The sequence below is a fragment of the Caretta caretta genome, chromosome 9 (assembly GCF_965140235.1).
Source record: "Caretta caretta isolate rCarCar2 chromosome 9, rCarCar1.hap1, whole genome shotgun sequence".
Taxonomy (NCBI): Eukaryota; Metazoa; Chordata; order Testudines; family Cheloniidae; genus Caretta; species Caretta caretta.
The window spans coordinates 67,369,601-67,383,326 of NC_134214.1; the positions used below are offsets into that span (position 1 = coordinate 67,369,601).

General features: G+C 39.9%; 1 protein-coding gene across 5 annotated transcripts in view; it reads right to left on the minus strand.

Annotated features, from left to right (window-relative positions):
• The window catches only part of DIAPH2 (diaphanous related formin 2), an 838,844-nt gene that overhangs the window by 638,084 nt on the left and 187,034 nt on the right, over positions 1-13,726 (minus strand). For all 5 annotated transcript variants that reach the window (XM_075132420.1, XM_075132419.1, XM_075132418.1 and 2 more), the window contains 4 exons: positions 10,094-10,212; positions 5,787-5,903; positions 1,009-1,127; positions 30-94 (listed from right to left, as the gene is read on the minus strand). In XM_075132420.1, the coding sequence (XP_074988521.1) occupies positions 30-94; positions 1,009-1,127; positions 5,787-5,903; positions 10,094-10,212 (420 nt within the window). The remainder of the gene's footprint in view (positions 1-29; positions 95-1,008; positions 1,128-5,786; positions 5,904-10,093; positions 10,213-13,726) is intronic.

The following is a 13,726-nucleotide window of genomic DNA, read 5'->3' on the forward strand; positions in this document are numbered from 1 at the left end:
ACTTAAATGATAATGATTTATGATCTTACCTTTTTGGAAAATTCTGCTGCTTTTTGTTCACTTTCTTCTACTTTTGCTTTGTTCACACATGCATCTAAAAGGACAATTACCAAGACAAAATTGGTTAAGACAATAAGCGCTACTAAGTAATAAACAAATACACATATTTTCAAAGTGCAATGAATTGCTACAGAACCAAATTCCACAGTTTCACCTCAGCATTTTTAGTCTTCCAGAGGACTAAATCTTTCTTGAACCCTTCCTCCTTTCCCTATGTCTCTTGAATAGATGCACAGCTATACAATTTCTTAGAAATATTATGTTAATTCTAAATGTTTTACCTGTTGCTCAGAAAAGTGCATTTACTTTCCAATAATTACTTAAGTTGTAACATTCTGATAAAATGTAAATCAATATGGAATCAATATGGAAATTCTCCCCTTTAATCAAGTTTTCAACATTAGTACAGCCATCCCCTTCTGGAGTTAGGCTTGAGGTGAGTGTCCCAATAACTGGTCTAGCAGCTATTCTGGAGTGGTCTCTATCCCCCTCATGCTTTGTTTGTTTTTTCTTTTTTCTTTTTTTTTTTTTGTGAAAACTGTTGAAACATCTTGGTTTCTTACTGATGCAGAATGAAAACAAATGCCAAAACCTCAATAATTTTCACGAAACAGATTTTGTTTTCCAACCAGTCCTAATTATAATCTAGGTGTCGCTTTGACCATTGTTCTCAATAAAACATAGTCTAACTTTCCAGGCATATCTGCTTGAACAGTCTATGCAATATACTTTCATTGTAAAATATTTTGCTGTTCTAGAAGAATATGATTACAAGCTATACAGTGGAGCTCTCAACTTCTAGAAAATTTGAGTTCATTCCCAAAACCGCATATTAAAAGTTACAGAGTTCTGTTTTTGGAGTCTGAAGAGAACACTTACCTATAAAAATATTTATTTTTCTAAAATACAAAGAAACCAAAGGAGACAAGTTACTTCAGGTTTACATACCAATAAGGTGGGTAAAATCTACATCCAATCTTCCTCTACATTTAAAATCCGGGTCCATACCACAGCAGTGCAGTACTATCTGTGAAATGCATTCTTCAATTATCTTGTAATACTGAGTTCTGATGATAGAAGAATACACATCAATGTAGTTTTAATATAATGGAAACCATGCATATAATTTATGGAACAGAGAAAAAAAGGTTAATTATAACTTCTAATACCTGAATTATAAATTCAACAGAAGAAAAGACTGAAAATAAAAGGCCTTGTTTAAACATTGTCTATTCAATTGTTACGGTCATTCTCATAAAGAGATGTATGAAATAAAAAGCCAAAGTTTGGTCTCTGAAAATGAAGTATTTTAAACAGAGCATGGCAGTTCACATAGTCCATGTACTCGTTTCACTTCTGTCTCCTGGGTCTCTGTTCAGATTCTTGTTTTGCACTTGGTATCTCACTTTCTTCACACTTTGGAAAATAAAATGATACTTACCCTATTTTGTCCTCCCCACCTCCTTCATTACCACTTTTGGTCATTAATTGGCAACAAAGAGCACTACACCCACACACACAACTAATTCTTATTTTTAACGTTTCTAAATACAAATCTAAAAATGATGACAGCTACCAAATATGAAAAAGATTGGGTATTATGGAATTTTATGGGGTTAATTTTTAAACTACTTTAATTCCTTAAAGAAGCTTAAGATATGATGCCACGTTAAGGAGCTAAAAAACAAACAAATTATTTGAAATCCACACACTGTTTAAGTAACTCCAAATGAAGGATGGAACTATATACTGACTCAATCTGTTGCAGCTGTACAAGAACACATTTTTTCAGACAGACAAAAATATAAGTTCAAAAGAGAAGTTAAATTTGAAAAGATTTTCAAGGATTATGTTTGGACATTACCTTTTTAGAACTTGTATTTCTGAATCCAAGAAAACTGATTATATGTGATTTCTGACCAAAGCGCTTTTATTTCTTAAAATTATTTTTTAATATAAGTTTAGACAAGATTTTAAAAAATGGAGTTTCGCTCCCAAGATCCATGTTTAGGCAACCAAAACAACTGACCAGACTACAGCTACTCTGAAGCACCTGGCATTGGCCACAGTCGGGAGACAGGATACTGGGCTAGAGGAACCTTTGGTCTGACCCTGTATGTACATTCTTATGTTCTCAACTCTCATTGTGTACATGTCTTATTTCCTTACGCGAATAAGTGTGAGTTGTTTCAATATGACACCAGCTGAATGTGGAGATTTGCAGTGTTTCACTTCTCTTCCCTCATCCATACACTATATGCAGGAGTGTACTACTTCTTTACTCGTGGATTTTCTAAATTCTATTTGGAGGACAGACTTACTTCTTAACTCTCCCATTATGTTTCAATTATTAGCTTTTAATTTCTTTTTTTCTTGTAACCATGTATTTATGAGCCATATGTTTAAAAACACCATTTTAAATTAAACTTAATAGCCATACTAATGGACCTAATAGAACCAATGTAACACATGCCCATTACACTAACATTTCTAAGATGGTCAGCCCTTCACTACTTAAGTGTTGTTACAGTTCTTCCAGATACAGTACAACCTCAGTTACCTAATCTCGATTATCTGAAACATGGTCATGCCCCCCAATACTACTCACACAAATAAAAACTGATTTGAATTTCAAGTGTCCTATGACGTTAAGTTCATATTAGTTATACTCTGTACATTAAACTACTGCCATCAAACTACTGTCTAAAATTTAGGGCATTTTAGGGGCAAATTACTGTAATTATTTCAGACTGACAGTCCTTGAATAATTTGAATTTCATGTAAATTATTAGTAGGATTACAATGAAATAGAACTTTCTCAGCCCAGCTGAGGAAAAAAAAACACTTCATAATGTAATTCAAGACTAATGCATATGCACAAGAAGGTCAAATTAAGATTAAAGCAGCGATCTTAATTCTGTTATTTTCTAATTTGAGTGATGGACTTTAATGCTTTGGTTCTTTTAACAGGTTTTTTTCTGTCTAATTTCCCAGTACTGAAAACACCTTGTAGAACCATATGCAACTCTTTGTAGGTCATGAGCAGATTCTGAACCCAGGTTCAGGTTCAGTAGTTAGACCTACGTAACTATACAACTTTAGCATAGCTACGCATACATGTTTGGTAAATTCCACCTGCAAGGCAGTGTGGCTAGAAGGATTAGACCTGGGACAGTCATATTGTAGACCAAGTTCTATTGCAGCTCCACCAGATGTGACTGTATGCAACCTTTAAGTCAACCTATCTTTAAATAGGGGGAATATATGTGTCTGCTGCCTAGTTAAGGGGATATGAGGTCTTGCTCAAAAATAGGGGCTTCTGAAGTGAACACAATCATTGACACCAGTCAGTGGAAGGTATCCTTCTGGATCCCAGCCAGGTACACCTTCCTCAAATCTAAAGGAAACAGCATTGCTGCTTTCACTCTATGTCCTCTGTCTTGAGGTCTTGCTCTGTGCCCTCCAAATAGGAAGCTGAGCAGGCTTGGGAGCATGATCACTCTAGCTGGCATGTAGAAACTCCCTAGGATTGGAGCACACTCAGCGAAGATGGAATGTTAGAGATTTTAACAGCAAGCCTCCAACCAAAATCGATGGAGCACGTGCAAGTGGCTACTTCCAGAGTCTGATAACTTGGCCTATTCTAAAAGGCTTTTCATGGGGACAGCAAAAAGTCTGTTCCTGTCCCAAGGGCCACAACTCTCTTCCAAATCAAAAGCACATTAGAGCTTCCAAAAGGAACAATGTTTCTTTGAGTTTGGTTGGTTTTAATACTGGTTGCCAAAACAACTGATTTTTTTCCCCTAACCTTGATTCCCAGAAGCAGCTAAATAGTTTTGCTGGAAAACTTACATGAAAAGTCAGTTAATGACAAAATGCCAGCAGGGAAAATTTCAGCTTGAACAGTGGAAGTTTTGCGAAATTTATGAGCAACTGGAAACGGGCTCATAATTTTGAAAATGCAGATTACTAACTGCCAGGGTTCCCTCCCCACTCTGAACTCTAGGGTACAGATGTGGGGACCCGCATGAAAGACCCTCTAAGCTTATTTTCACCAGCTTAGGTTAAAAACTTCCCCAAGGTACAAACTTTGTCTTGTCTGTGAACAGTATGCTGCCACTACCAAGTGATTTCGACAAAGGACAGGGAAAGGACCACTTGGAGTCCTATTCCCCAAAAATATTCCCCCAAGCCCTACACCCGCTCTCCTGGGGAAGGCTTGATAATATCCTCACCAATTGGTACAGGTGAACACAGACTCAAACCCTTGGATCTTAAGAACAATTAAAAATCCATCAGGTTCTTAGAAGAAGAATTTTATTTAAAGAAAAGGTAAAAGAATCACCTCTGTAAAATCAGGATGGTCAATACTTTTCAGGGTAATCAGATTAAAAATCTCTAGGCAAAACCTTAAATTACAAAAAAAGACACAAAAACAGGAACACACATTCCCTCCAGCACAGAGAATTTACAAGCCAAAACAAAGAAAACCTAACGCATTTTCTAGCTAGATTACTTACTAACTTTACAGGAGTTGAAGGGCTTGCATACTTGATCTGTTCCCGGCAAAGGTATATCACAGACAAACAAAAGCCTCCCCTCCCACTCCCACTCCAGATTTGAAAGTATCTTGTCTCCTCATTGGTCATTTTGGGTCAGGTGCCAGCGGGTTACCTTAGCTTCTTAACCCTTTACAGGTGAAAGGATTTTGCCTCTGGCCAGGAGAGATTTTATAGCACTGTCTACAGAAAGGTGGTTACCCTTCCCTTTATATTTATGACACTATCATCATCTACGGTAAAACTAATAAGTTTTTAAGGATCACCATTTGGCTGTGATTGGTTATCAGGCTTTATTAGCAATAGTACAAGTATTTGATCAGTTACAACATGTTAATTTCTCAGGAACTGTACTGTGAGCACACACAGTTCTCTATTCTAACTTCTGTAATCTCTCTGTGCTGACGAACCCTGTATTTAAAAATTTAAACTTGTTTATCAGCAACAAATGTTACACCTCAAGTTCACACTCCATTTTGTTGAACCAGAAAAATCATCTCAATTTTAACTGAAGGAAATATTGCAAAAAGAAAACAAAATGGAGCTGTCACACTAGTCAAAAGAAAAATAGTTGAGGGAAGTATTAAAAAAACCTCTTCCAATAACTTCTCTTTCTCATCCCTTCCAACTAATTCCCTGTATTTTCTCTACAAACTAGAAAAGCCCCCGTTACCTGGAATAACTGACATTTATTTGTAGTTGTATGATTTAACAATAAGAAAACACCAATTCTCCTGCCTGATTCAGTATTATGCTAGGCACTTGACATATAAGTAATAACACTTTACACTCTAAGGACACAATATGCAGTTGAAAGGGGATGGAGATGTTTTGAAATAAAAACATGAACAAAACCGTATTGTAGATTTTCTGAAGACAAGAACCTTTCTGCCCTGCAGGTAGAAAAGTGAGGAATAATTCAATGAGTTAAGAGATACAGAAGAAAAACCACAAGGAACTCAAAAATAAAACCATCCTTTTGTCTACTATAATGAAACTCTTCCCTTTAAATAAGTGTACCAAGACAACTTGTGTTCAGCAGTTCACCCTAGATTATAAAATAACCATATGTTTGAGATCCACTGTGTTAATATTTCAGCTTGCATTACCCTACAACTTGGACACCTGATATTAAAAGCAAAAAGAACAGCTAGAGCGGACTCTTACCGGACGTAATAATCATTCCTGACCAGTAGTAAGTGTTGCAATATTGAGAGGAAATAGTTTTCAGAAGCTGTGTCCTTCAGCATGTTATACAGCAGATGGTATACTTCATTCATATCAGTGCAAAGATTGTTAAGGAAAATGCCAAATGACTGAAATGAACATGTTCATATTGTAAGGAATACACTTGCATTGTTCTAATTAAATTCTATTGCCTTCTAAACAATCCCTCTCATTAAAACATTTCTATTTTTTCCAGCTACAACTAACCAAAATTATTTTACTGTGCTCATCACAAGATCTGCCAAATAAGGCTCTAATCCTTCAACTCAGTGTTCATGGGGACTGATGGGCCCACATACAGCCCAAATGAACTCAATGAGCTTCATGTAGGCTCAGCAATATACCTGCACTATTTGTTACAGGACCAGGGCCTGAGGTATTTTCCATTTTCCGACCAATTAACACATTATACTTTTACATGAATCGAGATAAGTAATGGTGCAAACATTTTAAAATCATTAAGAGTTGAGGTTCTGTGATTAATTCATACAACAAATGAATTTGGCATTTTAATTTAAGAGTGGAACAAAATTAGATTATATATATATTATAAATATTGATTACATGTTTCATGTCTGTTTGGGAATACTATACCTATTTTGTCTACTCATTATTATATCCAAGGAATCTAGAGATTTGTTTCTATCAACTTTTCATCTCATGGTGGGCCTGAAAGTTGACAAACAAAATACCAGTTAATGTACAGGTATGACAACGTGAAAGATTTAACTGATAAGAAACTGTTACTGAGTTAATATCCACTAAAATGAATGGGACAGTTCACATCTTGAAGGCATTCTTCTCAGCTTTCTGCAGACTTATGTAGTCCTCCTGGCATTGGTTACACTCATTATACATTTGTGAAGTTTTCTTTGCCATCTTAACAGCTTAAAAAAGGGCTGAGATTCTAAAGAACAACACAGTAATGCAAGGGGTGCCAGTTCACCATACCAATCCCGTGTGGCACATGTTGGAAAGGGTTAATTTCTATGGGCATGAATCGGGAAATAACTGGGAGCACTTCCCTTATTTAGGGCCGGACAGTGATATCCAGTGCACAGCTTTGTTAGCCTGAATGTTGGAGTTATACAGATGCATGTGGCTGTCTCTGTAGCAGACAGCATCTCCAATGGTAAATAAGGTAAGTAAGCCAATATCCCATTTCCCATGCTTAGAGAAGGAATGGAGCAGGCGGGGGGGGACTTGCTCAGATATTTGTCACATTCGTTTTGGGGGTCAAGCTTCATTTTTAGAACCATGTATGAAGCAGCTTGGCAAGGCAATAGTTAGGCCTAGGAACTGCTGGTAAAAAACGGTTACTTACTTTCTCGTAACTGTTGTTCTTTGAAAGAGTGGCTCCAAGCTGAGTGGGACCGGTACCAGGTACCATTCCCTGGACCGTCTGCGGGAGACCTCTGGCGAGGGCCGTCTCAACTCCTCCCGGTGCCGGTCCCTGGGCAGTGCTTGAGAGCGGTGTGCCCTTTCTGGTGCTTCCTCGCATCAACCTGCTGCCAATGCCACAAGCTCCTTCTGGGCCGCTGGCAAGTGCGAGTCTGCAGAGTCGGAGCTCAACCGGGACCAACTCCCGGAGCCATGCCGGGACGGTGTCTTAGAGCAGCACACCATTGCCGGCTTACCCCCTCGACAGCAACTGAGACATGGGCACCGGACGGTTCTCCCCATATGGGAGGGGGCTCGCAGCCGACAGCTCGATGAGGTCCTTCGCAGCCTCAAAGGTGCCAGGCGTAGAGGGGTGATCTGTTATGCCCCCGAGCCCATTCTCCACACGGAGCTCACTTAGGTCTGGGCTTGGTGGGGCTTGTGCTGCCAGGATCGCCTGCATCAGCGCCGGTACCGCAGCCTTCTCACTCTTGTCAGCACTCGGGGCCTTGGGAGGCGCCAGCCTCCTGTGCGGGGAACCACCACGTCTTCCTTTAGGCTGTGCCGGGGGCCGCACCAGGGGACATGATCAGTGCTGGGGCCTAGCCTGGTGCTCTGGGGCCAACAGTTTACAGTGCTTAGCCAGTGCTGGGTCTCTCGATGACTCCGGGGCACTATGAACCGAGGAAACCTGAGCCAGCGTCGGGCGCTCTGTGCCCAGCAGCTGCAATGCAGCCTCCATCAACAGTTGCTTTAGACAAAAGTCTCTTTCTTTCCTTGTCCTTGGCTTAAATGGCTTGCAAATCCTACACCTTTCAGTTTGATGTCCGTCCCCCCAGCAACGTAGACACGAGTCGTGGGGGTCGCTAACTGGCATAGGTTTGGGGCACATGGCACAAGCCTTGAAGACGTGGGCCTGCGGCTTGCCCCGCGGCCCGGGACAGGTGCTGGAGGCCTCCAAGCACCTAATGACTTAAGTGTCCACAATCTGTATGTAAACTAACTGATAATAGCTACTCCAAAGGCTAAGGGACTGCTCTTCTACGAGAGAGAGGTTGTTCCAAAGCCGCCACAGACGGTATGAAGGAACTGGAGGGGATCGGGCCAGCAGGGGTATATATGCACGGTGCAGTGGTGCCACTCAGGAGGCCCACCGGCCTGATGGGAGCCGCTAAGAGGAAAGGTTTCCAACACTTGTGCACATAGCGCGCGCACATCTACTGTGGAATGGACGTGAACAAGCACTCAAAGAAGAACTTCTGTATTTGAGTTAACTTTTTTCATTCCAGATGAAACTGAAATTTTCCATAAAGCTGCAAACTAAATGCCTATTTCTGATTTCACACCAGTTTTATGTAGGTATACCTTCAATTGATTTACCCAAGGGCAGTTGAAAATCACACCCAGAGTCTTTACCCACATACACATGTGATGAGTTTACTGGCATCAACTAGAAAGGGGCAAGAATACGGCTGGCACTTTGGAACGTAAGGTTAAGAATGTCCCCCTATCACAACCTATTATACCAGTGAACATTAGATAAGATCTGTGTGTAAATGTTAAAGGACATGCCTGACGTTCAGGAGTGCATACCATGTTAAACACTAAAGAATTTTGCATTTGTAAAAATGAGTTCATCATCTAATAAAAGAGCAGCCTATTGTCTACACAAAACACCCCCTGAATACCACAAAAAAATTAAGCGTTTGGCTTCGTGAACTGAATTGCATAATTTTTTTACTAATTGTATATTTTCTTAATTTATAAGAATCATTACCTGACAGAGCAAAATTACTGGTTTAATGAAAGGTCCTTTTTCATGAAAGATTACTTTCCCTTCATGACTTGTAAACTACCGTATATACTTGTTCATAAGCCGAATTTTTTTTTAGTAAAAAAGGGAACCATCAGAGAAGGGGGTCAACTTATGAACAGGTACAGAGAGGGAGAGGTGGGACACAGTCCCTCCCCACAAAAGAGGGAGCAAGGAGAAGCAGCACAGCCAGAAGGGAAGAGGTGGGGCCAGAGTCTCTCCACTTCTGGCCACGCTGCTCTCCCCCCAGCCTCCAAAGCAGCTGCAGCTCCAGCGTTGGCAGGCTGCAGCCGCGCCAACTGGCCTGCCGGAGCACGCTGCAGCCATGCCACCCAGCCCAACCCACTGGAACATGCTGCGGCCATGCCACCCGGCCTGGCCCACTGGAGCAGGCTGAGGCCACGCTGCCAAGCCTGCTGGAGCAGCTCCAGCCAGAGACAGTCTCCCCTGACTGTCCTCAGATAAGGTGGGAAGGGATGGGATGGGATATGAGTGTGGGGGTCCCTGACTAGGGGTGGAGTCACGTGGGGGGTGGTTACTTTGACCCCCAGCTTCTCCCCACAAAAGAATTTCCCCATCAGTTGCTGTACTGGCCCGTCAGGGTAAGCAGCTGGCGCGCCGGGACACTTTGTTTACTTAGGTTTACTGCTGTGCCTGCGGACACTCAAGGTAAACAAACCCTCTCAGCCCACCAGCGGCTTATACTGATGGCCCAGGAGCCAAAGTTTGCTGACCCCTGAATTACAGGGTCGGCTTATGAATGGGTCATAAAAAGTTTCCATTTTTACTTATCCATCTTGCGAGTCTCGGCTTATAAATGAACCAGCTTATAATCAAGTATATACGGTAACATGCATTTATGTGTATTGGTACCTTTATGTAACACTTTTTCAAATTAAAGCTACCGGAACATAAAACTACCTGAAACATATAGACCCAAGAGACCATAATTTAACTGTGGCAACCAATCAACTTAATCTAGAATCTTTTATTACATATTTACAGAGAATATACATAAAAATTAAAATAAATTAGTGAGTTTTTAAAAGGATATTCCATTTCAGCTCTGATGTCATTGAGACGATGTGACAATTCAATTAAGTCTTCTTCTTTGTTTTCATCAAACACTTTCAACTGAATATCAAGTTCTTCATTTTCTTTCTCTTTTAGGTCCTAGTTTTCAAAAGGCACATTTCAAAACCAGGTTTGTCATCCTTTTTAAGCAGAATTTTTTCCTTCAGTAAATACATTAGTACAAGATAGAACTGACCAGAAGACCGATTAAACTTTGTTTTAAAAAGAACCAAAAACCTAACAGGTTACAGCTCATTGTCTGATTCTGAAGAGAGAAGATTTTATGGCAAGAATACTGCTTCTAGCTTTCTACTCTTATGTGTGTTTTAGACAGGAGATTTTCTTTACCTACAGGTTTCAGGAGATCAATACAGTAAACTAATTGCTAATACTTTCATTTTTAACACACTAGTTCAAGCAAGAAAACAGTATTACATGACACCTGAAGAAAGCATGTGGTTAAGACAATTGTATATGTCCCTTTGACAAATAGTGATAAGAACAAACAACATTAATAGACAGGTTTCAGAGCAACAGCCGTGTTAGTCTGTATTTGCAAAAAGAAAAGGAGTACTTGTGGCACCTTAGAGACTAACCAATTTATTTGAGCATGAGCTTTCGTGAGCTACAGCTCACTTCATCACCTGAAGCAAATACTCACCAACAACCACATACCACACAACAGAACCACTAACCCAGGAACTTATCCTTGCAACAAAGCCCGTTGCCAATTGTGCCCACATATCTATTCAGGGCACACCATCACAGGGCCTAATAACATCAGCCACACTATCAGAGGCTCGTTCACCTGCACATCCACCAATGTGATATATGCCATCATGTGCCAGCAATGCCCCTCTGCCATGTACATTGGTCAAACTGGACAGTCTCTACGTAAAAGAATAAATGGACACAAATCAGATGTCAAGAATTATAACATTCATAAACCAGTCGGAGAACACTTCAATCTCTCTGGTCACGCAATCACAGACATGAAGGTCGCTATCTTAAAACAAAAAAAACTTCAAATCCAGACTCCAGCGAGAAACTGCTGAATTGGAATTCATTTGCAAATTGGGTACTATTAATTTAGGCTTAAATAGAGACTGGGAGTGGCTAAGTCATTATGCAAGGTAGCCTGTTTCCTCTTGTTTCCCCCCCCCCCCCCCCCCAGATGTTCTGGTTTAACTTGGATTTAAACTTGGAGAGTGGTCAGTTTGGATGAGCTATTACCAGCAGGAGAGTGAGTTTGTGTGTGTATGGGGGTGGGGGGGATGTGAGAAAACCTGGATTTGTGCAGGAAATAGCCCAACTTCATTATCATGCACATTGTGTAAAGAGTTGTCACTTTGGATGGGCTAGCACCAGCAGGAGAGTGAATTTGTGGGTGGGGGGGGGGGGGGGTGGGGGGTGAGAAAACCTGGATTTGTGCTGGAAATGGCCCACCTGATGATCACTTTAGATAAGCTATTACCAGCAGGACAGTGGGGTGGGAGGAGGTATTGTTTCATATTCTCTGTGTATATATAAAGTCTGCTGCAGTTTCCACGGTATGCATCCGATGAAGTGAGCTGTAGCTCACGAAAGCTCATGCTCAAATAAATTCGTTAGTCTCTAAGGTGCCACAAGTACTCCTTTTCTTTTAACATTAATAGAGAAAAACATACTGATATATTCAAGTACAACAGTCCCAAGTATGGCAGGAACTTTTTATTTTATTTTTGTTTTTGTACACATTATTGCTGTAGGATTACCAAAAAAGTATAATAAAAAAATAAGGGGTTTTTTTTGTGCGTGTGTTTTAAGCTTTACATTTCCCAAACTATGTAGCTTGATTTCCTGCATGGTACTTCTTGAAGCCCATACAATAGTTTTCCCCTCAAACTGATGTTTAAGTACTACCTAAAACCTCAGTCATTGATTTTTTTTTAATACATTACATTAATGCACATGCACCACAAATATTTAACTTTTTTTCTCCCTAACTCAACATTTTCACAGCATGCCACGCTAGAGATTTTTGAGATTAATATATCACCTTGATTGTCTTTTACTATGTCTCCATTCAAGTTGCAGTTTTCAAAAGCCATTCAATAATCACAAGTGGGGAATATTCAAAGATGGTGAAGTCGACTGAGAGTAAGATGACTAGGCATGGAGTCTAAAAGGAAAATGTCAGCAATGTGGAGTCTATAGTTAGATGAAACAGACCTGACGAGATGAATAATGATGCTTCTGTTGCTTCCACAGATATTATATAGGAAGTTCAAGGCTTTGATTAAGCTATTTCACTGTGGCCATGAGAACCAACCTCTCAAAACACTCTAATAACTTCTGTAATTAAGCCCTTATAGATTTGAGGTACAATTTTCAAAAGGATTTAATGACTTAGGAGTCTAACTCACTTTGGGAGTAATTTACACACTTCCTGACTTTCAATGAAACTGAAAAGCTGAAGTGCCTAAATCACTTTTTAAAACAGGACTTAGGAGCCTAAATCATTCAAATGTTTTAGAAAGTGTTATCCAGGCTTTTCTTTATTACTACCTAGCCATTCTCAGAATATACATATTTAATTCATTTGTTGAAGATATAACATTTGCAATTGTTAAACAATTTTATTTGTCTAACATCTCAACTAAATACTAGACAATTCTTCACATCAATGAAGAATTTTTTATGATTATATACTGCTATGATAATGATTTATCAATTATCTCTGGAATTCTCAGAAATGCTATCAATGCTATCGGGAGATTCCCAAACCTGAGCTGTCTTTTGTAGGTGACAAATCTGAGAAATTGTCACAGATTGAAGTGTCACTAGAGCTGGTTTTGGAATTAATTGAGAAACTTAACAGTAACAAGCCACCGGGACCAGATGGCATTCACCCAAGAGTTCTAAAAGAACTCAAATGTGAAATTGCGGAACTATTAATGATGGTCTGTATCCTGTCCTTCAAATCAGCTACTGTACCCAATGACTGGAAGACAGCAAATGTAACACGAATATTTAAGAAGGGCTCTAGAGGTGATCCTGGCAATTACAGACCAGTAAATCTAACATCAGTACCGGGCAAATTGGGTTTAAACAATAGTAAAGAATAAAATTGTCAGACACATAGAAGAACATAAATTGTTGCACACAAGTCAACATGGTTTCTGTAACGGGAGATCATGTCTTACTAATCTATTAGAGTTCTTTGAGGGGGTCAACAAACATGTGGACAAGGGGGAGCCAGTGGACAAAGTATATTCAGATTTCCAGAAAGCCTCTGACAAGGTCCCTCACTAAAGGTTCTTATGTAAATTAAGTTGTCATGGGGTAAGAGGGATGATCCTTTCATGGATTGAGAACTGGTTAAAAGACAGGGAACAAAGGGTAGGAATAAATGGTAAATTTTCAGAATGGAGTGGGGTAACTAGTGGTGTTCCCAAGGGTCAGTCCTAAGACCAATCCTATTCAACTTATTCATAAATCATCTGGAGAAAGGGGTAAACAGCGAGGTGGCAAAGTTTGCAGATGATACTAAACTGCTCAAGATAGTCAAGACCAAAGCAGACTGTGAAGAACTTCAAAAAGATCTCACAAAACGAAGTGATTGGCAACAAAA